General features: G+C 42.4%; 6 protein-coding genes and 1 long non-coding RNA gene across 12 annotated transcripts; 3 read left to right on the forward strand and 4 right to left on the reverse strand.

The window, feature by feature from the left end:
• Positions 1–124: 124 nt before the first annotated feature.
• On the forward strand, positions 125–8,834 carry Ubr1 (Ubr1 ubiquitin ligase). 4 transcript variants are annotated; one of them, XR_013259424.1, is made up of 4 exons: positions 673–808; positions 873–1,096; positions 1,190–6,687; positions 7,089–8,834. XR_013259424.1 is itself a non-coding variant. In XM_077421783.1 (3 exons), exon 3 carries the CDS (start codon positions 1,223–1,225, stop codon positions 6,620–6,622), a length of 5,400 nt encoding a protein of 1,799 aa, XP_077277909.1. In that variant the 5' UTR covers positions 125–452; positions 873–1,096; positions 1,190–1,222; the 3' UTR covers positions 6,623–8,834. The 4 variants fall into 4 exon arrangements, 3 of the variants coding, with proteins under 3 accessions (XP_077277909.1, XP_077277911.1, XP_077277908.1); XM_077421783.1 differs by lacking the exon at positions 673–808 and adding an exon at positions 125–452 and having other exon boundaries at positions 1,190–8,834; XM_077421782.1 differs by having other exon boundaries at positions 1,190–8,834.
• A 578-nt stretch (positions 8,835–9,412) lies between these two features.
• Positions 9,413–11,272, forward strand: Mcts1 (malignant T-cell-amplified sequence 1 homolog). Its single transcript, XM_077421846.1, has 7 exons — positions 9,413–9,572; positions 9,699–9,844; positions 10,097–10,249; positions 10,305–10,405; positions 10,482–10,615; positions 10,756–10,823; positions 10,889–11,272. Exons 2-7 carry the CDS (start codon positions 9,834–9,836, stop codon positions 10,968–10,970), a joined length of 549 nt encoding a protein of 182 aa, XP_077277972.1. The 5' UTR covers positions 9,413–9,572; positions 9,699–9,833; the 3' UTR covers positions 10,971–11,272.
• LOC143906062 (uncharacterized) lies at positions 9,904–10,451 on the reverse strand. Its single transcript, XR_013259433.1, has 2 exons — positions 10,259–10,451; positions 9,904–10,190 (listed from the first exon to the last, which is right to left on the reverse strand). It is a non-coding gene; the product is annotated as an uncharacterized LOC143906062 (long non-coding RNA).
• LOC143906035 (uncharacterized) lies at positions 10,657–14,952 on the reverse strand. 2 transcript variants are annotated; one of them, XM_077421794.1, is made up of 11 exons: positions 14,453–14,952; positions 14,317–14,363; positions 14,158–14,238; positions 13,819–14,025; positions 13,644–13,728; positions 13,434–13,556; positions 13,179–13,351; positions 13,009–13,110; positions 12,740–12,928; positions 11,785–12,643; positions 10,657–11,415 (listed from the first exon to the last, which is right to left on the reverse strand). In XM_077421794.1, exons 1-11 carry the CDS (start codon positions 14,514–14,516, stop codon positions 11,264–11,266), a joined length of 2,082 nt encoding a protein of 693 aa, XP_077277920.1. In that variant the 5' UTR covers positions 14,517–14,952; the 3' UTR covers positions 10,657–11,263. The 2 variants fall into 2 exon arrangements, with proteins under 2 accessions (XP_077277920.1, XP_077277918.1); XM_077421792.1 differs by having other exon boundaries at positions 10,657–12,643; positions 14,453–14,950.
• An 874-nt stretch (positions 14,953–15,826) lies between these two features.
• Positions 15,827–18,147, reverse strand: LOC143906049 (D-beta-hydroxybutyrate dehydrogenase, mitochondrial). Its single transcript, XM_077421820.1, has 6 exons — positions 17,787–18,147; positions 17,218–17,301; positions 16,961–17,135; positions 16,756–16,877; positions 16,570–16,674; positions 15,827–16,438 (listed from the first exon to the last, which is right to left on the reverse strand). Exons 1-6 carry the CDS (start codon positions 18,000–18,002, stop codon positions 16,040–16,042), a joined length of 1,101 nt encoding a protein of 366 aa, XP_077277946.1. The 5' UTR covers positions 18,003–18,147; the 3' UTR covers positions 15,827–16,039.
• Positions 18,148–19,783: 1,636 nt separating this feature from the next.
• LOC143906060 (uncharacterized) lies at positions 19,784–24,092 on the reverse strand. 2 transcript variants are annotated; one of them, XM_077421848.1, is made up of 6 exons: positions 23,877–24,025; positions 23,689–23,796; positions 23,509–23,590; positions 23,311–23,439; positions 22,544–22,789; positions 19,784–20,011 (listed from the first exon to the last, which is right to left on the reverse strand). In XM_077421848.1, exons 2-5 carry the CDS (start codon positions 23,758–23,760, stop codon positions 22,563–22,565), a joined length of 510 nt encoding a protein of 169 aa, XP_077277974.1. In that variant the 5' UTR covers positions 23,761–23,796; positions 23,877–24,025; the 3' UTR covers positions 19,784–20,011; positions 22,544–22,562. The 2 variants fall into 2 exon arrangements, with proteins under 2 accessions (XP_077277974.1, XP_077277973.1); XM_077421847.1 differs by lacking the exon at positions 19,784–20,011 and having other exon boundaries at positions 21,655–22,789; positions 23,977–24,092.
• LOC143906057 (DNA fragmentation factor subunit alpha) lies at positions 19,817–23,144 on the forward strand. Its single transcript, XM_077421841.1, has 3 exons — positions 19,817–19,994; positions 20,178–20,490; positions 20,753–23,144. The coding sequence occupies exons 1-3, from the start codon at positions 19,817–19,819 to the stop codon at positions 20,871–20,873; spliced, it is 612 nt and encodes a 203-aa protein (XP_077277967.1). The 3' UTR covers positions 20,874–23,144.
• Positions 24,093–26,794: the final 2,702 nt, after the last annotated feature.

Below are 26,794 nucleotides of genomic sequence, written 5' to 3' on the forward strand. Positions count from 1 at the left end.
CATCACCGAGCGCAGAGAAACTCCGCTTCCACTCTCGAGCGCTCGGAGCGCTCGCGTAGTCCCGCTAGTCCCGGACCGCGCGGCAGGGTTCGCGAGCATCGCGAATCGTGGCGAGTGGTGGCGAGGTCGTCACACCACACGGGCCATTTTGGAACATATCTCTCCTCTCTCCCGCTCTCCGTCTCATCGAGCAGCTGTGCGCAGGATAATCGTCCGTTGTCCGTTTCGTTTCGCCGCGACATGTCAACACTCGCTGCCGTCCGCGCTACGTAGAGTGCGGTGTCGCGAGGTTGATCGTCGGAGCGGCGCGCGTCTGTGCCCGTCGGGGCGAGACGTGGACGCGGATCGCGAAAATCGTCGTCGCGGGTGGTGGCGTGAAACTTGGTCGCCCGCGGGGGGGAAACAAAGACTGCACCTTCACCCGTTCGTCGACAGCAGTGAGCAGCGGTGCAGTGAGTGTCCGTCCCCGTCGACGAAAATAGTCCTCGCCACCTCGGAAACGTTCTCGCTTGACGTTTTAAAAAAGAAAGGCTCGCTCTCCCCGCTCGCCTCGTCGCCGCGCGTCGACTAATCCGCTGATATATCGCGGACGTATATATATACACACACGCGCGCGCGAGGATGCTTGCAACGCAGTACGGTGACGTTGCGTTGCAGTTGCAGTTGCACCCGTGTCGTCGTCGTCGCGCTCTTGGCTCCGGATCTCGCGTTTCCTTTGTGTATACGCATACACATGCGTATACACATGTGTGCAACTATATATGTAGAAGTTAAATTCGCGACGAATATTTTGGCAATATTTAAAAGTGTAGGCACCATATATTTAAACGCAGTTTGGCACGTGAGCTCACGATAAATGGCTGTGCTTTCAGATTTTGTGGCCCGTTGAAGATGACGACGCGTGTGCAATAGGAATCTTCCAAGAGTATACTCATCCGAACTTCCAGTGGAACACGCGCGCGAGATTACTGAAATTTATAGCCACGTTTCGCAGTGATAAAATATTGGCTGAATTGGCTACGTAAGAGAGGACGCGTTGAAATATGCGCTTGCCCGGATTGCTTCTATAATCGCTTTTATCGTGTATATCCCGTCGGTTAGTACTTATCTACGCACGCTTGTCACTTTCCTTTTAAAAGTATGATTTTTCTTTACGAATCATCGTTTTCTCTTATGCTTAATGTTTCAGTATACGTTACGCGGCAAGTTTAAATGAGACAAAATGAGTGGTGAAAGTACGGAAGAAAGCCAGCAGCTGCCTCTGGTCCTCGAAGAGATAAATCTCGCTTCGATGCAACCTGTGTTTCCAGACACGAACAAACGATGCGTGGATGTGTGGACAGAGAAGATGAACAAGGGAGCGCTGACGAGTATTAACTTTAGAGAATACTGGCGACTTTGGGTGCCAAAGATATACAGCCCGGAGCGTAACGGCAACTGTCTGGAATGGGTCATCGACGAAGACACGGCGAACAGGATGCTTCTCAGGACCCTGGAGGAATTCATCTGCGGCGGTGATCCGCAGGCGATTCTCAAGGAGCTCGGCACGATGGACAATCCACCGTCCATATGCGGCAGATTGTTCAAGATGGGCGAACCGACGTATAGCTGCAGAGAGTGCGGTATGGACTCTACGTGCGTTCTCTGCGTGGACTGTTTCAAGCGGTCGGCTCATCGAAACCACAAGTACAAAATGGGCACGTCCAGTGGGGGCGGATGCTGCGACTGCGGCGACCCGGAAGCCTGGAAGACGGAACCGTTCTGCGAGACGCATGTGGCGGGGACGCGGACGAAGGAGTCGCGCGGCAACAAACTGCCTGGCGACATCGCGGAGAGAGCGGTAGTGGCTTTTGAAGCGTTATTGGAATACTGTTACGAATTACTGACTCTGAGGTACACCGTGGCGTTGCCGTCGAATCTCTGCGTCAGAGACACGGCATTTTACTCGCTCACGCTCGATCAATTGGACATTTTTGATACTTACTGCACCGTGCTGTTCAACGACGAACATCACACCTTCGATCAGGTGATAAACATGCTCCAGCGCGTTCTCAAGTGCTCGCACAAAGAGGCCGTAGAGTACGTGACTAATGTCGACCGGGAGGGCAGAGCCGTGATAAAGTGCTCGATATTTCGGCACTGCAACGAATTGCGGGGCGACGTCGAGAAATTCACGTACAGGCATAGCAATCGACCGCTCAAGGTGCTCGTCCTTCACACTCACATAGTCGCCCATCAGACGTTCGCTATAAGACTGCTCACGTGGTTGCAACAATTCATAAGTCATTGCGAGGGTTTCCGCGTCCTGTTTAGCAACATCGCTCTCAACACGAAGCTACCCGATATGTCGGTTGTCGAGGGCATACTCACGAGAGATTCGCAACTGTGGAAATCGGCTAGAACGGTGTGGCACAGGTTATTCATTTACGGAATGCTCGTGGAGTACGAGAGCAAAAAGGCGCTTTCCATTGTATTCACGAGTAATTACGCGTCCGTTATGAAGGATTTCATCAAGGACGATCACGATCATTCGTTCTCGATTGTCTCGCTCTCCGTTCAGTTGTTCACCGTGCCGACTCTGGCGCATTTGCTGATCGCGCGGCACGAAGCGCTGTTCAACCTCCTGACTACGTTCATATCTGAGAGCTCCCGACGATGTAACGCTACTGGAAAATTGGAGTTTGAGAGAAACATGCCGCATCACAACTTCAAGCGGGCGCAATACGTACTTTACGACCTTCGGTACCTGCTGAGCGCAAAACCGGAAGACTGGACGGATGATCTGAGACGTGGTTTCTTACAGGGTCTCTCGCTGTTGTTCACTCTTCTTTCCAGTATGCAGTGCATGGACGCGGTACTCCGACAAGTCGGACAACATATGGAATACGAGCCGGAATGGGAGTCGGCGTTCAATCTACATATAAAACTGTCGCCGGTCATTACGCAGGCCTTGGAGTGGTGCAGCTCGGACCGCGTGGTACTGATCAAGTCCTTCGTGGCGCTTCTGAAAAAACTATACGAACAGCAGGGAATTGAGCAGCCGCCGAGCCAGGTGCGAGAACTGGCGGATCATAGCGCAACGTGCCTGCAATACGATGTGGCGTCCGAACCAGTTTCCATCCATCTGCCGCTCTCGAGATTCCTCGCCGGCCTGTTTCTGCATCTGGAAAAATACAATTTACATTTTCAGTCGCCCGAATTCAACAATCCGATGAAACCGACGCCCGAACAGATCATCGATCCCGTGTTGACGGCGCAGGCCATGATCTCGCAGGTGCACGCGGGCATGTGGCGACGAAACGGCTACTCTCTGCTGAATCAGCTGTACTTCTATCACAATGTCAAGTGCCGCACCGAGATGCTCGATCGGGACATCGTTTTGCTGCAGGTCGGCGCGTCACTGATAGAAAGCAACGAATTCTTGATTCACATCCTAAACAGGTTTAATCTCCTTAACTGGGTGCAGCCTGATTTCGAGATGAACGCCTTGAAGAATCCGGAAGAGGACGGTATGCGGCAGACGATCAATCTGGTGGAGGAGTTCTTGGGCTTGCTCGTCACGATCATCGGCGAGAGATACGTTCCCGGGGTCGGTCAGGTGACCGCGGACGATCGTCTCAAGAAGGAGATCATACAGCAACTGTGTATAAAGCCTCTCTCACACTCGGAGCTAAGCAAGACGTTACCGGAGGACGTTGTTTACAACGTTCAGAGCGAATTGGAAAGAGTGATGCGCGAGGTAGCGGATTTCAAGAAGCCAGTACGTACATCGGCAAAGGGGGTGTACGAACTCAAGCCGAACTTGTACTCGGAGTACAACGTATTCTTTTATCATTATACGAAGGAAGAGCACAGCAGATCCGAAGAGGTTCAACGAAAACGCCGGAAAGCTGAGGGAGAACTAGAATGTTGTCCGCCGCCGAAATTGCCTCGACTAACGGAATCGTTCAGTCTGGTGGCGAATCTGTTGCAGTGTGACGTTATGCTCCACATCGTACAGACTGTGCTGGAACGCGCGCTTAATTTCATAGCTAGGAGTTTCTCCGAACCGCAGGTGCACAAGGTATTATATCTGATCGGTTATGCGTTGCAGGAACAGGAATCCGGCTACTATCCCTTCCTTGCGTTTCCCGAGCGGGCAGCAAAATGGAAGATCTACAAATTGCTGGAGAACCTGACCAGCAGCCCGCGCATGGACGCTCACAAGGATCTGCTCACGTGGGTTTTGGCCAAGTATCGTCAGGTCGCCAGTTTGAGCGGAAAAGAGACCGGTCCGGCGCCTGTTGTGCTCAAGGAGCAACAAGCGGGCGATACTGATGCTAACACCAAGGAAACGGATAAAGAGTGGCGGACGAAAATGGCAGCTCAGAAGCGTGCCAAGATCATGGCGCAAATGGCAGCTATGCAGAAACATTTCATGAAGAAGAATGCGACTCTGTTCGAAGAAGCAAGCTTGGATGCCAATAGCAAAACCAATGATCGTGGTTCTGCCATGGACCTGACGGAGGCCACTTGTCAGGAAGGTGCCCCAGTTGCCGTCGGCATCGGTCAAACTAGTAGGTTGTGCGAGCAGAAAGTGTACACGTGCATTCTGTGCCAAGAGGATCAGAGCGTGACGGAAATCGGTGCGGCAATGGTGTTAGCCGCGTTTGTTCAGCAATCTACCGTGTTGTGCCAACGCCACGGCGACTTTGAAGAACCTGATGCGCTGTATCTGTCGGCAAAATTGGGCATGTCGCCGCACGTTAACACATGCGGCCACGTGATGCACTCTCGCTGCTGGCAGGATTATGTCGACCTCGTGCTCGCCAAGGAGAATCGGCGACCCTATAGATCACGGCAACAGGCTAGCTTTGACGCTGACAACCATGAGTATCTCTGCCCGCTATGCGAGTGTCTCTGCAACACCGTTCTTCTGCTCGTACCGCCCTTAGGAATGATGCAACCAACCCCGGAGCCTCAGCCGGATATTACTTTCGAAACGTGGCTGAAGGTAATGTCGCTCACAATGGAATGCAAGCCGAACAGGAAATTTGGCAAGATCATAGAGAAAGAGAAAGATGAGGATAATCGAGTGGAAGTGAGGATAGTCAATCCCATAACGGTCCTCCGTCAGCAGCTCGAGGGCGCCTGGGAACCGGTCCAGACGCAGTATTCGCGATCTGGGCCACTAATCGCGCGAAGAATGGAAGCCATGCTCAACATGTATGCTTCAATTTTTGTGCACCACACGTACAAGGGATTCGGTTGTCTCGACGGTGAGCCGAAGGTGCCTTTGTTAGCCTGGAAGTCAGTGTCATATACGATTCATGCGACGGAGTTTTTGTTGCGCGACCTGGACAAGCCACTGCTGGGCGCCATGACCTCTCGACAGAGTGACTGTCTCGAGAACCTCGTGCGAGTATCAACCCTTCTGGGTTCGAGTTACTCGAACCGCGCAAACCTTTGGGCGCATCGCGAAAACATCAAAATGTATGCGGCGTCATTGCTGACACTGTTGATAGAGGCACCGTCCACTGGACCCAGCATTTTCGACATCGATCCGTTCGGCGTATTAGTACCGCTCATTAACACGCTGCCGAGCATCTTTCACACGAAGGCGCACGAGGCGGCTCCAAATCCAACGCCTATCATTACGGGCGACGTGTTTGATTCGCATGTACTCAAGCTTGTGTTTCTGTCCCATATAGCAAAAATCCTGTACACGTCCGACTTCACCGATGCGATGGAACTCGACAGCCACGAGACGGAGGACGATGACAACGGAGAGGACGAGAATGTCGTCGAGAGCAAAATGGACTTTGCCCTGTTCCATATTCTAGGTGTGCACTATGACAAACCGAGAGCCAGCGACGTATGGCGACGAGTGGAGGCCGCCTGTCGACCCTTCCTCCGATGTTGCGCTATCTACTTCCATTACGTGACCGACGTGCCGCCGCCAAGCGAATTGACGCAGGTGCGCGGCGACACGTACGAGAAGCTCTGTCAATACCTGGGACTGCCCACTACCTGCGACGCTTTAATCTACTCCCATCTGGAGGTCGCCCTAAAGCTGATGGCCGTGTGGCGGAGACACCCTACCGTCTGGAATCACATGTCGGGCGAGAGGAAGGTGTCGATTATCAAGGACCCGTTGAAGGTCAACAAGCTAATAGATCTGCCGGACGATTATAGCGAGCTCATCAACTCGATGTCCCAGTTCACCTGTCCGAACAGCGATCGGGAAGACTCGCGTAATCCGACGATGTGTCTAGTCTGCGGGGAGATGCTCTGCTCGCAGAGCTACTGCTGCCAGATTGAGCACAACAAGACTATGGTAGGTGCGTGCACGTTCCACGCGAACAAGTGCGGCTTCGGCGTCGGTATGTTTCTGCGTGTACGCGAATGCGAGATCCTGTTGTTACGCCCTCCTAATCGCGGTGCCTTCGTCTGCCCGCCGTATCTCGACGAGTACGGCGAGACGGATCAGGGATTGCGGCGCGGTAACCCATTGCATCTCTGCCACGAGAAGTACCAGCGACTGCACCATATGTGGCTCGGTCATGGAATCCACGAGTCCGTCACCCGAGCGTTCGAACAGTCCTCGAACAACCTGATGCCGACCCAGTGGCAACATCTGTAACTCCGTGGGATCCCTGCTATGATGCAGATCTGACGTTTAGACAAGGAAAAAAAAGGCAAAATAATGTGAGAAAAGATTTGATTTTTACGCTTAAGCGAAGCTGTAGCAGCCTAAGTATTGATTGTTGATCGTCCACAATTCGATCCGCGTTTACAACGAGATCGATTAAATTAATTTATTCGGTGCTCGCACACGAAGATACGGCTTTGTACATTTAAAAACGATAATTGGATATGTTATTCCCTTTTCATATATGTCACTCCGCCCTGCCTCCCTTCGCGTGGCAACCGCCGTTTTTACAGTTTATCGATGTCGTGGTTTCGAAGTTTACAAAATTTCTATTTTTAGATTGTTTCGAAGTTAATGAAATTTCTATATTATCCGTTACGTAAATTATTATATGGCTGTTCGCATATTTATTAAAAATATTACGAAGGTTGTTGCATATGTATTTTGTTGCTTGTAGATGCGAGTTCGTGATTAACACACACATGACGCTCCAGTACTCGACCGATCGTCACGAATTGTTTTATTGCGAAAATCGGAGTTTTTCTGCGTGTACAAACGACGGAGCCTGCGCTCTAGCTCTAGATCACTTCGAAGACCTAGAACAATGAGTGAAAGGGCGACTTACCATTCATCTACATTAGCACGATGCGATTAGCGATCATGCTGCAACGTACGGGGAAAAAAATAAATGCGAATCGGTATTGTGATTTTTATAGTTAACAATCGCGAATTATTCTAGGTCGACGAGTCTCTCTTTTTTTTATCCTTTTGCTTTTGCCCCCACTTAACGTTAATTCACGCGTATGGACAGAACATGAAAAGGCAGAAGAGAATACGCAATTATGTCGGATGAAGTAATTTTTAAAGTCTCAGTGGTGTGTGAAATAAATAATACGTAACTTAACATTTGTTTCTCTCTCTCTCTCTCTCTCTCTCTCTCTCGTCGCTAGTCTCTTCTAGATGCTCCTCTGGAAGCGAACGTTAACAAGCCGCTCCGCGACACTGAAGCTCCGGCGTCGTACTTGACTCTTCGTTTGTTCAACGCATGCGATTCAGCTGATTCTTACACCTGTAACCGGATATAGAGGATAATTAGGATTAATATTATTAGAGGAAGAAGTGTGTAAATACTGAGATTGTAAGATTCATGGATTGCTCATCTTTCATTTGTGTATACCGCGATTCGCTGCAAGAGGATGACAATTTGTAGCGCGTTATTCTATCAGATCGATCAATCTTTACTTTCTTACATTTCTTTCTCTATCCCTTTAGGCTTAGAGGCCCGTCTTCGTGATTTACGAAGCGACACGAATGTCGAAATCGACGGAAAATTATTGTGGCGCGTTTCGCGGAGGCCAACGAGTCCGCGATGGAAGACAGTACAACGTTTTTGCGTTCATCGTTACACCCGGATTGCTTAAACGAAATTACAATGTCCTGGCACCCGGTGTTTCTAGCAATACGTACGAGTGGTTGTGCCGCTGTATATTAGATAGCTTATTGTAAGGTCGATAATGCAATGATCAATAGCGTTTTGATGATACTCGTGAAGATACGTATATATTATATACGAGTTGCATAATTGTATTTGTTATGGACAACATTAATACATTAATGCGGACGTTGTCACACGTCGTTAATTGTACATTGATTTAGGTGTATTTGTACTAAAGCTCGCAGAATGCGAGGTGATGATTTCGGAATATAAATTCGAACGGTGGATCTTTGGAAGATCTTATTGTTAGTAGATAGACGTGTTCTCTATAGTAGGTATCCTTTCGAATTCTCAAGCGCAGCAGGATTGTTTGTATTAATTCTTACTTGAAAGTTCTGATATCGCTAAATAGTCCGTAAAAAATAAGGACTTATCTCATGTGCGCTTTCATCTATCGAGGATGATATTAATCGAAATGGCATAATAGGTGTACGATCGCCACTTACGAAACGTTACACATTTGTTTTTTCCCTGGTCGATTATTTTTTTCAAACATTGTTTGCGAGACGAGAATGTAAGATGCATCACATGACAAAAGATTGATTTATACAAACTCACGTTATTTATATTCTTCAGAATTCAATAAATTAATCTTGGAGAGAAAAAGAGGATATTTTATCGTTGATAAGGAATCTATTATTTAATATAATTTATATAATTATACATATTTTTTCCTTGGAAAAAAAAAATTATATCTTGAAAACTTGATGTTCTTGTTTTTCTTAAAATGACCTTCGATCAAGCTCCGATAAAGTTAATCAACGACTAGCTCATCAATTATAGCGCTATACGGTGTTTTCCTACGATAGAATTATCGATTTCTTGCTGTTTGACATGAGAAAGAAGATTAGATTAGAAACAACATATTCATTAAAATCTTTATTTTTCCGGCTTAATTAATTGTCGGTTAATTGGATTTAGTCGAAGTTATCCTTACGTTTCAAAAATCGATAGGTAAAAATGTTACGCGAAATGAAATTTCCATAAGTACAGAAAAAAATGTTTATTTTTTTATCGATTGCAATTCAAAAACTGCTCATATTTCAATTTTTTTTAAAGCATTGTGTGTGCATATCTTATTCGTATTATTCAAATTAAGGGAACCTTGTGCCTTTTTTAACGCGCAAAGCCCCAGACCCGCAACTACAATCGACCAATCATACTCGCGTTCAACGTGCCTCCGTGTTGGATACGATCAATTTGTCGGTTTCCACGGTGACGCATCGGCTGCATCGGCATGACTAATCCGTCTGGATAGGCCTTAAGGTAGTCGCGCGTGTATTTATTCATATTTTATTCTATTCATCTACGTTCATGTGTGAACTGGTGCAAATGCGTGCAGCGTGATTCGATCGACTTAACCTCGCTCAATTTTTCACACGCATATAGGATAGGGAAAGAGATTTAGAACGCTTCCAGCTGCGGATAATTCCTTGAAAAAAATTGGTAAAATAATATAAACAATATCGAAATAACCTAAAGCTGGAAATCGTAAAAATGTGTTAATAATCTCCATAAATTAAAGACATTTCTCGGGAAAAAAAAAAGAAATATTTTCACGCATGTTGACAGAAGCGTCGCTGAAGAACGTGTCCAGAGTGTCCAGATTGTCCAGGCCGAGAAAACGTCTCGACGTGAATGCCCGGCTAATTGAATGCATCGTTCGAAAGGTTTTAAGGCAGTGGTGTGTTACGGAAAATCCAGAAAATGTTTAAGAAGTACGTGTCGCCTAAGGGTATAAGAGTAAAAAGGAGAATATTTTTTGAACACAGTGGGGTATATTTAAACAATTAAAATATATTTCATTGATAGAAAGCACTCGGCATTCTTTTTTTCAAGGATACAAAAATGTCAGTTTCAACAAACATTGGAAATGCTGAAATTTCTATTATAATGGACACTGCTTAAATATTTGTTATTAAATTGTGCTTGAAATATGTCGCTTAAATTCGTACTAACTTTTTTGTTAGATTCGATGAGAAGGACAGTGTTTCCGGCGTTCAGCAGTTGAAGTCGTCCGTGCAGAAGGGAATTCGTGCGAAACTCCTGGAGCTGTATCCCCATCTGGAGAGCCACATAGACGTTATAATACCAAAGAAAGACGCTTTTCGCATCGTAAAATGGTGAGTTACCGTGTGCATAAAGTTGTTTGTAATTTAACAATTTTCTTTTCGTCAGCCACGACCATATAGAGATCATAGTGAACGCAGCGGGAGATCTGTTATTCTTTCGTCAACGTGAGGGTCCCTGGATGCCTACTTTAAGATTGTTACACAAGTGTAAGCTTCCTCGGCAGTCGATCGAATGAGAAATAGAAAAAATGTACAAATTTCATAGCGATACATACATTTTCAGATCCATTCTTCCTGCCAATGCAACAAGTTGACAAGGGTGCCATTAGGTTTGTTCTTAGCGGTGCCAATATAATGTGCCCTGGTTTAACGTCAAAGGGCGCAAAGATGATGACTGTGGATAAAAAAACGGTTGTCGTATCCTTTTAAACGCAGTACAATCTCGATAAAGATTGCGATACGTTTTAACAAATTTATTTCTTCGACAATAAGATACAAATTCAATGAAACAGGGAAAAACGCCGTAATAAGATACAAATTCTTAACTCAAACTGTAGGCTGTTATGGCTGAGGGCAAGCAACATGCGTTAGCTGTTGGAGTTACGACATTATCCACAGAAGAGATGTAAGTCAAAATAATTTCCTCAACGTACGCTTCTAAATTATCCATATTTCATTTCTGATTTCCAGCATCAAAGTGAATAAGGGAGTAGGCATCGAAAATTGTCACTATTTGAATGATGGACTTTGGCAAATGAAACCAGTGAAGTAAGACTGATTGTACCATGGATCCAAGATCAAAGAACCAGATTTTAGATACAAATGTTCTTTTATCCATTTCTACTTCACTACGCAATTATTTCACGTGGGACAGTATAATTTCTGGACAAATCTTGCGTCCACAGTGTTACAGATCATGATAAAACCAAACTTATCATTATATTTTTATTGTATAAATTAATTACGCCGAATGGATCTGCTCGCGCAAGGATATAGAGATAAAACGGTCATAGATACGCCGTGTCAAATAGAAATCCAAAATAGCGTTTGTAAAATAAAGAATATTTAAGCGGATCCCGATTTAGTGTCTACCTGGCCCTCTTGATTCTCCGACGGACCGGTACGTTCGCCTTCGCAGTGTCCAGCGGGCGCAGGATACGGAGTAGGATTGTTGGTATCGGGCGCTGGTGCGGAAGCCACGACGGCCGTTGCGCCGCCTGCAACGTTAGCACCGACGTTATTTTCAGGAGCGACTGTATGAGGCGACTGCGGGTGATAATGCGGACTGTGCGGACTATGTGGACCGTGACCGTGAGGTCGACCCATCGGATGGGGCGAATATTGCGAATACGGCTGATGATAGTACGGATGAGCGTATTGCGGATAAGGTTGATGATACGGCTGTTGCTGAGAATAACTGTAAGAGGGATGCGGCGGTCTCGGAGCTAACGGAACGTTTTGCGGTTGTTGCGGGCCTGGTCCGGACTGATATTGCTGGCCGTAGGCCTGATTGGGCGGCATCATTTGCGGGGTGTGCGGATTCGCTACCGGTCCCTGCGGCGGCAAAACCTGCGTGCTCTGGGTACCTTGGGCGCTCTGATGTGGCGGCATCGGGTGAGCATTCGGCAGCATTGCTTGCTGGTGGGGATTATGCTGAATGGGCATACTTCCGGGAGCGGACACCGGCGGCATGTTTGGCGGAGCGGAATTCGCGGTCGCATTCGCGCTTGCAACCACTGCCGCGACCGCAGCTGCTGCCGCGGCTGTCGTGGTCGGTTGTTGAGGCGACATCACCGGAGGCGCCGGTGACTGTTGCGGCTGCGGTGGTGGCTGTTGTTGGTGTTGCTGCTGATGTTGCTGTTGTTGCTGCTGCTGATGTTGCTGCTGCTGCTGCTGCTGCTGCTGCTGATGTTGCTGCTGTTGATGTTGCTGCTGCTGCTGGTGTTGTTGTTGCTGCTGCTGCTGGTGTTGCTGCTGCTGCTGTTGTTGCGATTGCGGAGGCTGAAGTATCACTTGATGCTGTTGGGGCGGTGGAGGCTGATGCTGCTGGGGTGGCTGTGACGGCGGTTGATGCTGTTGCGCTGGCGGAAGAGGTTGATGCTGTTGCTGAGAAGACTGATGTTGTTGCTGAGGAAGCTGATGTTGTTGCTGAGGAGGTTGATGCTGTTGCTGAGGAGGCGCCGGTTGATGCTGAGGCAGCGGCGGTGGTGGAGGATGTTGGGGCGTTTGCGTCTGTTGCTGATGTGGATGTTGTTGAATCGGATTGACCATGTTACTGCAGAACATCCCAGAGTTGGTCGGATGTTGCTGAGTAGCATTTGGTTGCACCGCTGGCGGTGCCTCGATCTTATTCTCGGTATATGGAGGTGACATTTTCTTGTTCATTTCGACATTAGATTTTTCGGCGTTACCAGATTTTTTCTCGATCGAATCACTGTCAGAGACCTACACACACACACACAAACGGGATGGTGTTTATATTTCTTTGTATAAGATTTTGATTACGTTGAAATTTATGTAAGTGTTATGTAATATTATTACATCAGGCTGGCTCTCGTCATTAAGTGATGCAGGAGTTGGAGTCGGAGTGGAGTTTGGAGTAGATTCACTAGATGCTGGTCCATCCGACCGATTCTCTTCCGTTCCTCTTAATCTCTCTCGTCTAAGAATTTCATACTGCCGTTCTACCAGTTTGTTAAATGTCTCTTCATCTACCGCTGGTTTACAATGCTGAAAAAAAAAATAATAATAATAATTATGTATCCTGCAATATTGATAAATATTATTAATCTATAAAAAGTTTTTTGTACCTTTTTCAATTCCTCTTGAAATATTTCACTAGTTTCTATAAATTTACGTTTCTTTGCCTCAAATTTCTCTTCAATTTGTTGCAATTCAGCTTCAAGTTTTTTCTGAAATATCCAAAATACATTTTATATTATGATATTACTGTAAAACGTAACCCACATGCGTTAATTACCTGATGCATAGTTAACGATTGTACTTGGCGACGTAAAACCTGCATTCTTTGAGTAGTGACCACAGAGCGAACATCAGGGACAACCGTGTCACTAAAAATCTCATTAATGAGCCGATGATTTCTTGTGTAACGTGAATATGCCACGTGTTTCACAGAATATCCATCATCTTGATCTATTAATCAAATGTAAAATTATTATTATAAAATAAATATTTTAATAAAGATCCGTAATAATAATTATTGTTACTTATGTACCATCATCGTCTTCAGCTGGTAAAATATCAATCCTTCTGTCCTGAGCTGCTTGGCTTTTGCTACTGCTCGATGAACGTTCGTGACTCTCTCGATCATCATTGCTTTGCTGTGCTGCACACAATGCTGCGTAAAATACAGAAATATTGTAACGTTAGAAAATGCCACCACAGTTTTTACCATGAGTCTTAAAACTATGTTCATTACACCTACCAGACTTGCCACGATTCTTAGCTGCGATATAAGCTAGATATGCGGGTGAATTGTGGTAAGTTTTCAAACTCTTCTCATATTCCACCTGTGTTAAACGATTAAACGATATGTGTGAACGAGTCAATAAATTATAGAATTGTATAAAATTATAATAGAACGCACGTGTGCTTTATACCTTCTCAGCTTCGTATTCCTCGATGAACTCTGTCTTATCTTCTTCTGGCAAGTCTCTCCACATTTGCCCAATAATCTTACCAATCTCCCATAACTTTAACTCGGGATTCTGAGCCTTAACTTGATCCCATACCTTCCTGCTGTACCTCATATATGGCATAAGGGGTTTTTCTGGTGGCTTGGGTGGTTTTGGCATACGAGAGTCAGCCTAATCACAAAATCAGACATAAAATAAAATCTATCTCTTTTGTGACAAGTTGTTACGCCGATCACCGATGCAATATTTTATATAATCTGTCATAGTTGCATTTTGTAATTTTTTACGAAATTAGATACGTACATTGGTGTTCTTTCCAACTTTCTGGGGAGTGAAGCCTGGATGACTGTGGGGAGTTTGTACAAACGGGCTCTGGGTGTCTTTCTAAACACAGACAGATTGCTCCAATTAAACTCAAATCTCCAACAGACGTTATTTTGTCACAAGTGCTCGTCTACTTACGCTGTTGGTCGAGGTGCTCGAACTCCCACCGGATGCTCTCATGCGTTCTGTGAACCAAATATTACGGTATAAGTACTCCAAAATTACACTGACAACTCCAACTCAGGAAGAGAGAAAAAGAATCAATTGTACTTACGATTGGAGGCTACGATGTTCGACGTAGCAATCGCGACTTGCTTGTAATTCGCTGGCAGTGCCATTTTGTATCACGACGGGGCTGTTACACCGGGAAAACAGAGCGAACGTCACCGCGAGGTACTCCTGATGTCGGCGCTCTCGGGGTTCACTCTCGTCGATCTCGGAAACCTTCGAAGATGATTAAGACGATGCTCGGCGATTAAATTCACGGTACGCTCGACGGGCGCGTCGCGACCACCATCGATGACGCGCAACCGTGGCGTTCAGGTTCACAGGCTTTGCTGCTGAAAATAAACCGAGAGAATCCCGGGGATAGCCTCGAGCCGATAATTCGCGACGGGACGCGCGAATATTCCGGTACTCTCGCGAGAGAACGGGAAATACGGGAACTCGCGGAGGAAAAGGAAGAAGGAGCGCGTTTCTCGTGTCTCTTCCGTATTCCTCGCACTCGCCAGCATCCGTGCCCCCGTGGACTCTTGACAGTCTTGACTCTTTGGTGCCCTCGGTGGACTCGCCACTCGCCTATTGGAGCCGGAAAGCCGGCTCCAGCTCCAGAGGGGCGAGTCGACCAATGGCAAGACGGATTCAATCGCGCGGCTCGGTTTCTTATCTCGAACGTCATTGGTTAGTGTCGTGGCAAAAACCTCGATGCTTCCGTGCATACTGTTTTATATATATTTTGTACTTTATAATTACATTTTTTTATTTTTTTTTGTGAGAAATAATTTTGTATTTTACTTTTATTAATTCAAGAATCTTTATATTATTTTCTATTGCAAATCGTAATTAAAAATCCTTCAATCTGTCCGTAGCCATATTACTTTTTAGCATTTGGACGTGATTGGTCGAGGCGCGTATCTAATGCACATTCACGAGCATGTCTCACCTGTTTTGTTACATCATGCTTCTGTGTACATGTGAGACTATTGTGAGTGTGTAATCAGAGGTTATTTTTTTCACGTTATAAGTTTATTTATTTTTTTTTATTCTGTCATTCATTAACTTTGAGAAGAAATCGAAATCGATACGATTGGAATGCATAATAGAAAAATAAAAACGATGTCGAAGGTTACTGTATTACTCAAATTAGCGCGTCATAATTATGGACTTGTGACTACCTAATTTTGCATTTGCATATGTGTTTCTTAAATTGTTTTTTAAATATTTAAGATTATTAAGTTATTTTTAAATTTTAAAAGATTGTGATCCTTGACATACTAATTCTAAAAATGTTGAAGGGCGCAAAACATTATGGATGTGTGTTTATATGGGGACTAAAATCCAAGCTGTAAAATAGCGTTAAGAAGTATGCTTATTTTATATGGGAAATTCTTGGAAATTAAAGCTTTGTTATACTTATGAGGAGCGTAAGTTTTGTAATCTGATAAAGTAACTTTATTAAATTTGCACAATATACCTTTCTGCAGCTGTTTTGCATAGGCAGTGCTTTACATGATTACGCAATCTGCTAAAACAGATTCTTGCTTTTCTGCTTTACCTAAGACCTTATTTTTATATCGTTTCATCTATCCCCCTAATCGTATTATGAGCGTTTAATCGTCAGTACGTATTGTACAGGTGATGGTCAATTTGTGTACAGTATGTCGTAGATCGGTTTTGGCAGATAATGATTGCACAATGCCTGCAATCTTTCCCTGCGTGACACAGGTGTGTACCGTCGCATCGGGAAAGTCTTTACTACAGCGTCCGTTAGAGTTCTCGTGACGGCAGTTAAATCAGCTTCCGGTCCCTGGGTGTACTTTTCCAGTGCCAGCATTTCTCCCTGAAACAGCTCCTGACCGTACTCCTTGCGAGTTTGAGGATCCAATTGAGTCCACATGTCTCTGGCTTGCTCGAGCAGCGCAGTGTTGTCCTTCAGCCACGCATTACCGGAGACGTATTCCCCGGTCTCAACGATCACGACGTCGACACCCCATCTCCGCATCTCCAGTCTTAGGCATGATCCCCAAGCTTCCACTGCGGCCTAAAGATATATTTATAATCTTCTATTGATCTACTCTCTCTCAAGTCTTATTAATGCCCTTCCAGTCTTATGATTATATATACAAATAGACAACGCCACGCTTAGCTGCACGGACGACAAAGAGGATTTACCTTGAGGGCGCAATAAATGCCTCGGACGGGACTCGGTATCCGCGCCAAGAGGCTGCTGACGAGAACGATTCGGCCTTTTGACCTCCTGACCAAAGGAAGAAATACCTGTTACAGAGAAAGGAGATAGTGTTGCGCGTTATGTCACGGGTTTTGCACCTTTTGACATTTTTATAACGTTTGTGATACCTGAGTTAAACGCGCTAAGCCAATGAAGTTGATGTCTATGCTTCGCTTGAGAACGGATGGGGGCACCCACTCGCATTCTCCGAGAGTCACCCAGGCAGCGGCGTGCACGAGTGCCCATAATCCTGAAATAACGTAGCAACGATGACGTAGGAATAATCCGTTACATCGATAATCTCAGGCAGCTTTAAGAGATGTAGTTATATACCGGGAGCTCCGTCAGGCAAGTTTTCGTTGACGTAGAGGAAGGTCGAGTGTATATCACGTTCGCTAGTAACATCCAATTGTAGCACGTGCAATCTTCCAGACGCGTGGTCTTTTAGCTTCTGCATGATATCTTCATTCTCGGCTTTATTAGTGAATCCAGCGAATACGGTGAAGCCCTTAAAAGAGGGAAATTATAGACGTTATCTTTAAATTATTCAATTGGTAACATGAGCTATATGTTTTACGTATATACATTACCAAATCGTCCAACTGTTTAGCTAAAGCATATCCGACGCGCGAATCGCAACCTGTGATTAGTATTGCCTTTCCTGCTGCAGTAACCTGTTGCATCAAGTAGAAAAATATAACTTTCATAACTTATTGAATCATGATCTGCTGTAATGAAGCTTCATAACGCTTTTGATAATGAAGCTATTGATCGGGCGATAATGATCTTAAAATTCTTTTGTAAAAGAAAAACGTGTGAAGCAGGAAGTATGGTATGCAATTATAACAGGTGGATTATGCAGGTGCTATGCAAAAAAAGGTCAAAGGTCTCGACCAGGCCTAGTGTGAAAATCCATGAGAATTCAGATATAGAGGGCCTTTGAACTTTCAAATGTTTACTACAAGTGTATGGCATTATGAAAGGTTGAGGACACATGATTTTGTCACTATGGGGGTACGATATATGCCTTAACTTAGCAAATGTCAGACCGAGTTATTCTTTTATGTAGTCGTAAAATTTAATATAAAATTATGGGAGAAAAAGAGAAGTAATATTGAAGATTTGCGTTAGCGCATACACCATAACGCAAACGCCTTACCTTTAGATTGTGATAGAATAATGTGGATCCTATGGATATGACCAATAGCAACAAGAAGAGTACAAAGCTAGATGTCTGCGAGATCCCAAAGGTGTTTAATATAGTTGCCAGGATGACTGCAATTGCATGTGAAAATGCGATGGGTAGCAGACACCTCTCTGCCAATTCCCATGTCTGACTGTCGTCGGTCTCTTTATTTCCACTCGATAACGGCATTCTTGATTTAGATTTTATATCAAAAACGTGTGATTGACTCCATTCGAATAAATTGGTGTAGCTCACGGAGGAGCCCTAACTGGGCTATGCCTGAGCTAACTTTAAACTTAAAACAGTGTCTAGTCTCATTGATCTAAATATAACTACAGTGCTGTGTCTTAAGTTCAAAGCTCCTAGCAGATTGAAATACTTGAAAGTCGAATTTATATAGGCTTAGTAATTAATATTCTATTAAATAATACACACACAATTCAATTTTTATGTATTATTATGATAAATAATACTAAAATATATGTTAGAGTAACAAAAAGATAAGAATTTGTAAAGTACGTTAGTTTCATTAATCTAGATTAATGATTGCGTCAAAAATTATATAACATTACATTATATATATAAAATTTAATATTATTATTTTAATGAATTTTAATGAATTTTGTGTTAAACATTCAGAACATTCTACAAATATATTATAATTTATCATTAAAATAGCATAAAATTCTCTTTATTGTATTTTAACTCTTTTATATATTACACATTTTAAATTATTTCTTCTTTCATACATAGTTATTATATTAAAATATTTTAAAATGATGCAAAATAATAAGAGGCTAATCTATATATATAATTTTTATTTCTGTTCCTTTTTTAAATAAAAACTTGCAAATTCCCATTCAGATCGCATATTATCTAGATAATATATATATATGAATATTACAGAATCGTTTTTATTCGTTTATATTTTCAATCTCTCTCCTCTGGTTTTTTTTCAGAGAAGTGGATCGATTGGCACGTGTCGTGAATTATCTCGTCAATCCGTATATTTTGCATCCGTCCTCTTTGGTGACGGTGCACGCTGAGGTATTTTTGTAAATTTCTCGTCTCGGTGCTGATAAAAAATGAGCGCGGCTGCGGCCGCGGAGTGGGGTAGGTTATTGATTTCCGTGTAGGGGTGTTACGGCAGAGGGTTGGATGGATAGAAGTGGGTGGGGTAGATGCTGTGTCGGGGTGTCTCTCGCTCACTTGTATATACCTGCCTGTGAGAGAGTCTACAGGGGGTATAAATAGAAGGGGTAGTTGCACCGTTGACCCAGTGTTGAGTTGACACACGGTCAGTTCAGTCACTCAAGGCATCACATACACATCGCTCTCTTTCTTTCTCTCTTTCTGTCTCTCGTTCTGTCGCGCCGCACAATCGCCGTTGCCTCCGCCTTCCACTGATTTTTTTATCCGCGTGAATTGTTCAAGGAGAGAAAAAGGAGGTCTCGTTCAAGTCTCCGTTGATCCTCCTGGTCAATCCAACGCGATCCTGAACACTGCCCTTTCATACCTGTTTGCTTCTTCCGAGCGATACGATTTTTTATCCGAGAAATCGTCAGCGATACGACCGCATCCCGCATCCTAGTGCATCATCGTCGAGGGGGATACCTTTCGACGCTAAAAGAAATCAGAAGCAGCGTTTGTACACACCGTGTTCATCGCAGTTGTGTGTTCGTTACATCTCTTGTACGCGTATAAGGGCGTATTCCTTCTCGTCCCCCCGTCATCGTCGGACGCGCGGGTCACTCGAATCTCCCTGACACATCGTCGAGGCACGGACCAACTAATGTGCAACGAGAATCAGGCCTTAGCAGCAGTCAATTCTTTTTCCGGGGAAATAAATCCTTTCTGACTTATTGTTAGACGATTGCGCTTGTCGCTGAGCGCGTCGGGGAATCCCAGTATCGTAATATCGAATTGAAACCGGACTGAATTAATCCAGCCAGCAATCAGCGGGACTAGGATCCGTTCTCGTTCGTCGATCGTGAAGAAGAAAGATGTCAGAAACAATCGGAGTCACGCAGGGGATGGGCAATCCTTACAAGATAGTCGATCACACTAGGGAGCGAAGAAAGGGCATCACCGCTTCGTCGCTCAAGGAGCTGACCAACATCGCACGCAACCGACTGGCATTGCCCGTGGACGCGGATCTGACGATTGTGCTCGAGCAGGATGGTAAGAGAACGTTCATGCTGCAACATACAATAGTCGTCAATTCTAATATTTCTTCGATATATTAGATGTTTATAATAATTTGTTGCGAGAGAGACATATACCATAAGGACCATTCAGTCACTATACAATTGTGTTTTTATAAGGAATAAAGTTGTACTTTCACACGTTGATAAATGGTTACAGGAACAGAGGTAGATGACGAGGAATATTTCGCCACGTTAGAAAGGAACACGAGCTTAATGGTACTACATGGTGATCAAAAATGGGTTGCTGTGGGCAGTAGCACGACGGCGTCTCGTTACATCGTCGTGGATGACGTGGATAATGTGGAGGGTGGTTCAAGAGTCGACAAGATTCGACGACGGCGAACGCCCATTGAGCCTCTGGTGTCATCGTTGCACGGCGACCCGTCGCACATCTCTCTCCTGGGAGGAAATGACTTGGAATTACTCAGCGACATGGATCCTGACAGTTTAGCTGATATAGTGCCTGACAGGTAAGCGATGGAGACAATCAGGGTGACTTCGGCTAAATTCCTTCGATAAAAGATTGAAAATTGATTCTCATATTAACAAAGTGGTACTTGATAAGTTAATAGTCAATCAAGTTAATCAGAGCTTGGTTGAAGTTACTTCTGCTATTTCAGACAATATACTTTCTATTACTATTATCAAGACGGTATCCCTTACGATATCCTATCAAGTGATTGTCTCAGGACAGCATAATTAATTTCCATGTTTGTTCCAATCTTGTTACAGACTCTTCCTCGAGCAACTTAAGGAAGCTTCAGGTAGATTCCTGGCGGAGAAGCGACAAGCGCAGGAATCCATGGCTCTTCTCCAGATGTACGCGAGCGGGGGTGAGATGGAGCGAGCGTAGGCCATGTGGGGGGTGGGCGCCCTCACATTAGCAAATATGTATAGAGTGCGACGCCGCATATTCTATAAAGGTCGCCAACTACAACAAACTCTGATTCTATTCTGGAATTGAGCCCATCGCTATTTACACAAACTGGTAAAGTAACTGCAAACACGAGCGTTAATGGCTCAAGCTGAACGCAGCTGTGTCAGCGAGAAAACTCTCGTTATCTCTCGCATACGAAGAACACGAAGAAACGCAGAGATAAAAACACTGTACAGAGACATGAAACACGAGTAGTTTACGCGTTCGCCCAATAATTTAGTACCGTAATAATCAATAAAATAAAAATAATAATAAAAATAATAATAATAATGATAATAGTAATAGGTTTCGCATCTTAGAGGAAATAGTAGCTCTAAGTTTTTGTAGAATTTTTTTAATCTATATACACACGATTCAGTGGCACAACCATGCTTTGGCAATACTTTACATCCTTAGTGAGCGTACGGAATTGCTTTAATACAACATAAAAAAAAAGGAAGATACCTTGCTGTACCGACAGAATTATACACGCGTAATTTAACTGCTAATTTATTTGAATAATACGTAAGAGGGATAGCCGCGGTAAGTAACGTTCCGGAGTAAGTATTCCGTCGCGATATTACCATATCAAGTCTTAGCGAAACGTGTTTCGTTTATGGGATTTTTGTACTTAGATACGTCATATCGAGATTTGGTTCAACGAAGATCGATGGAATATTTAAGACTGAATTTATAGGGAAAACGAAAACCACCTCCATTGAGATCACCAATTCATTGTACACTAACATTAGCGATGTAACAATAGCGACAAAAAAGTCGATATCAGCCCTTTGATACCAAGCAAAATTGTGCTATTTGATAAAAAAAGAAAGAAAAAAGAACATGTGGAAACCTGCAGCAAAGAAAGAACATAGGTGTTTCTGACAAGACTATGCATACATGTAACTAGGTACTAAATATTACTCCAATTTTACGATTATGTAATCAATAATCGAACCGAGCAATGTCATATTTATATTCATGTGTTCCTCGAAAGTCACGAAATCAAAGTATATGATACACATTTATGATACATTTTCTAGAACCGTAACGAAAGTGTATGTCTACTCTCCGCAGAAATGCTCTGTATCAATATCGTGACGTTCTTTAATATATATATCGTAATATAATTGTCACATGCCTCTCGTATACTATAATCGCATTACATATATTTGTATTAGAACCACCGCCGCAATTAAAATTTATATGATACGGAGGTAAAAAGGCCGGCAAAGGCAACAGCCGGTATCGAACTACATGCTCTCTCGCTGTACGATTAAATGTATCTTAAATATCAGGCGCAATACCGTTTGGTTCCACAGATCGATCTTAGAATATTAGTTTATAATGAATTGATGTGATTGATACTATTCTCGAAACGCGACCGAGACGACGCGTTGGAAAGTATATATAACGACGCATTAAATAGTACTGCCAGTAAAGGAAAGATCGATTAATGCTCAACAATGTCCCCGATCTCAAAGAGGAAAACGCATTTTTTTTTAAATACCCGCATCTAATGCGCGGTATCATGAAAATGGCATTATATACTAAGCACATTACCTGTTACTCATTACTACATGTATATTTTAAGAATAGAAACGCACTTAATAAGTTTAGCAGAAGTTAAGTTTTAACGGAATGCAAGAAGTTGTCGTCTATGAGTTGACGTAGAGCGTCGGAGGCGTCCTTCATCCGACCGGACGCGTTGCGTAATTGGTGCACAGCCTCTTGTAACACCAGTTCATCTCTCAGCAACTGTCGATTAACAGCCGACAATTCTTGTACGCTGGTTGTGATCGAGCCCTCGATCATTTGCAGAATGTCTCTATTCAAGGTTTCATTGCACTCGTCTGTTCAAGTTTAACATATGTCAATTTAAATGATGTTCAAAATTAATAAGCGAAACGTATGTATGTATATGCATATATCGATTTTGTGTTTTAAGGTATAATTTAATGTCTTTCATAAACGCTGTTTTATAAGAAACTTATAAGAAAATCCTTTGTACAGTATAACTTATAGATAAACACTGCAATTATGCGAATATGTCTGTGCGGTAAATTGAAATTGAGTTAGATAGTGATACGGATCATTGGAAAATAAGTTATCGATATTCCACACGAACAGTCGCTTATAATACCGTTTAGCTATAGTTACGCACATTGTACTGCTGTAATATTAATAAACAAATGTTAACAAAAGTAACATACTCGTGTCATGTTTTATAAATATTTTATTGAACGCGCGACGAAGACATGATAGTCCGCAATATTTGACTAATACTTTTATGGGTAATAGGAAAATAAATATGAAACAAGTTGAACATGATTATATATGCATCTTAAAATATTACAATTATTAAATCACTTACGTAATTTTTTGTGAAGCAGACTATTGTACTTGATAGAACTTTTCTTAGATTTTGGTATTTTGAGATCCGTGTAAGGAGGACATGCCATGGCATCCACCGCTCCACTAACACTACTCAAACTCGTCAGATCTGTAAATAAAGATTCAATATTATTTAGATTCTTATTTAAAGAAGAATCAATATCTATACAAAATTTACCATCGTCAGACTCTGGTGCTTCGCCTGAGATAATGGTACCACAGTAGGTTGACGGCGTTCGCGTAGTAGGAAATCCTAGGCCCTGCAGGTAACAAAATTTGTAGACAATACATTTCTATATTAATTGTATTAAATTCGAAACATTCTGCATGAAACATGATACAGTGATATATTACATACAGTGACAATATTCGACGCATCATCATCAGACTCCGGAGCTTCTCCAGAAACAACTACAGCTTTTAAATCCATCTTTTTTTGAATAATGTTTATAAGATTTTCATAACGCTGTAATAAAAAAAAATTTATATATATAATACATAATATATATATAAGAATTTAATATGATATTATAGAAATTAATTAACTTTCAATATTTATATGCTGTTTATTTAGCATAATTTGTAGAAAGATTTTATTTTTATTTTCATTGTTATTAAAATTTATGGGCTGACGTTTAATAAATACATCTGCACTATCAATTTGAGGTTAGTGTACACTACCGCCAGTGGCGCCAGTACATCCATTTTCGAAACTGGTACTACGTAGCCACGTTCATTTTCCGATCACTGCCGATAAAACATATCATTCTGGTGCGCGGTGCGCGTCCGCACTACATTTGCAAATGTAGTGGTGTTGTTACATGTGTAATACTCGATGTTATACCTGAAAAGCACGATATATTGATTATTTATTAAAAATGTAATTTTACATAATATAATTTTGCGTTGTATTGTAAACTCGTGGACAGAAAGGTTGTCCGACTTATACACCCGTATTCATACTACGAATACGGCTCAAAGTCGGACAACCTTTCGGACAACCTTTCTGTCCGCGACCATACTGTGTGCGTATTTCGCCTACTTGTACGGCCGAGACGTATCGCGCGGACAAGCGAGAGTGCAATTAATGATCGTATTTTCGAATGTTGCGAATATCGCGGATATCTCCCAAGAGAGTATGTTAATACGCCTAAATTGCTAGACGGCAAAACAATCGTAATAAAAGCATATAATAGCATATAATATTTCCTACTCGAAGTTCGGAAAATTCATAAGCGTGAAGTTAAGCGCATAGTGACGCGGCGCGGCGGCCGCGGCGTATTTGGCGCGAGAAGTTTCCCGCGCGGGGGATGACGGATGACGCGTCTCCGCCATATTGATGACGTTTTCTCCTTCATTTCCAGATCGCGGCGGGCACGGAAAGGACCGGCTCTCCGGAACGAGTGGCGTCGCGAGAGTTGTTTAATTGGTAAGAGCAAGTTTTCTTAATCTTGCATGAATTATTTAACGTAGCACCTATCGCGTAGTATCGATTCAGCGCTCGCGGGTGTAGATATTTCTTAAAAATACGTATTGCGCGCGATACTTGTTCGGCCGAAAAGGCGCGTTGCGCGGACAATCGCGAAAGTGACGCTGCGGCGTTTTCGGTGTGAGGAGTTGATCATACGGGAGACGAAGTGTCTTTGCCATATGTTAATTAAATACGTTCCCCTTTCATTTCCAGATCGCGACGGGCACGAGATGAGTCCGCTGCGGAACGAGTGGCGTCGCGACTTATTTAAGTGGTATAACATGCATTAATTCCTCGATTAATTCTGCATTTAATATTTATTGCAATATCTACCGTTATATATATATGAGGAGGCCTGGGAGAGGCATCGGGCGCCAGCGGAACAACATTGTGGTAAATATTACTTTTTATTTTGTGTAAAAATAATTTTAATTTTTGCTTATACTCGAGTCGTTTTATTTTATCAGGATTTTGAAATAATAATTAGAAAAAAATAAGTAATTTGAAATTTTATAAGAATTTATTTTTATAAAGATATCTTTCTGAAAATGTATAATTATTTAAATAAAAGTGTAATTAAATGATGAATAAAAAAGAAGTTTGATGCGTAAGAATTATTTAATATCAAATCATTTATTTATATGTTACAGAAGATATAACGACGCGGAAAGTGTCGCATCGAGAGAGTTGACAACCCGAGAGGACAGCCTGAGAGGAGGAGGAGGCCTGGGAGAGGCATCGGGCACCAGCGGAACAACTTTGCGGTAAATATTATTTATTTGTGTAAAAGCAACTTTTTTCCTGTTTATTCTTGAATCGCTTTATTTCACAATAATTTAGAAATAATAATTAGAAAGAAAGTGGTAAGTTGAAGTTTTATATAAAAGCTCATTATTGTAAAGATCATTTTAGGAAAATAATTATTTAAATAAATATCTAATTGAATGATAAATAAAAGGTTTGATGCCATAGGAATTATGTTTTAAAACATTGAGTTTTTTAAACACCATTTTAATATAAATTTTATATTTATATGTTACAGAATCAACGTAGCTACGTGGCAGATATAATTCCGCTATTGCGCATCGGTGTCGGTGAGTGATGAATTAATATATTTATTGAGGTAACGGATGTATGGTAACTTATTAAATATACATACTATATATCTAGATAAAGGTATGAAATTTGTTAACAATATAAAGATCTTACACATAAGTATATAAGTACACGTAAGTCTATACATCCGTTGCCTTGAAATGGATCATCAGTTACAACAGATTAGGATAAGTTTAATGCTGGACGTTTCTTTATTATTATATTTATTATGGATAATTTATTAATTTAGTGTGCACACGAGAATGTACTCGTATGCATACGATGTGTATAAATTAAGATAGAATTTTTCGGGAAATTGGGACTACCATAATAAAATTTATGGAGAACATAATAAAATATTATTTATTAATACTTAATATTAGAATCAAATGTATCATATTTCGTTGAATATTTTAGATTGAAGAAAGTTTATTACAAGTATTGTATTATAAAAATGTAACAAACACTATATTATTCCTTTTTTCATCTATCTCTTTCCTAAATACTTATCCAGAGTTAAACTTTATATAAGTTAGTGCAAAAGAGTGTATACATATATATACACATATATATCGCATAATATATTTGATTAAATTTATTGATCTCGCTTTTTTATAAAGTTACATGCTTATATTAATTATTATTACTTTTTTAGCACATTGACTTTAGCCTAAACTGTTGTAACTAAATCATATGTAGTGATTGATAATTGGATAACTGGATTTTATACCAGTTAAAGTAGTAATATGACGTAAAATCCAATATATATTTTGTTATAAAATAGATTTTTTAAAGTAATTATTTTAGAGTTAATCAGATCACTTAAAAATGATTTTAAAATAATATATTGTACAAAAAATAATTTTAATAATTTGCATAATACAAAGAGATATTTTTA

This window comes from Temnothorax americanus, unplaced genomic scaffold, assembly GCF_048541705.1.
Source record: "Temnothorax americanus isolate GAGA-0224 unplaced genomic scaffold, ASM4854170v1 Scaffold7, whole genome shotgun sequence".
Lineage (NCBI taxonomy): Eukaryota > Metazoa > Arthropoda > Insecta > Hymenoptera > Formicidae > Temnothorax > Temnothorax americanus.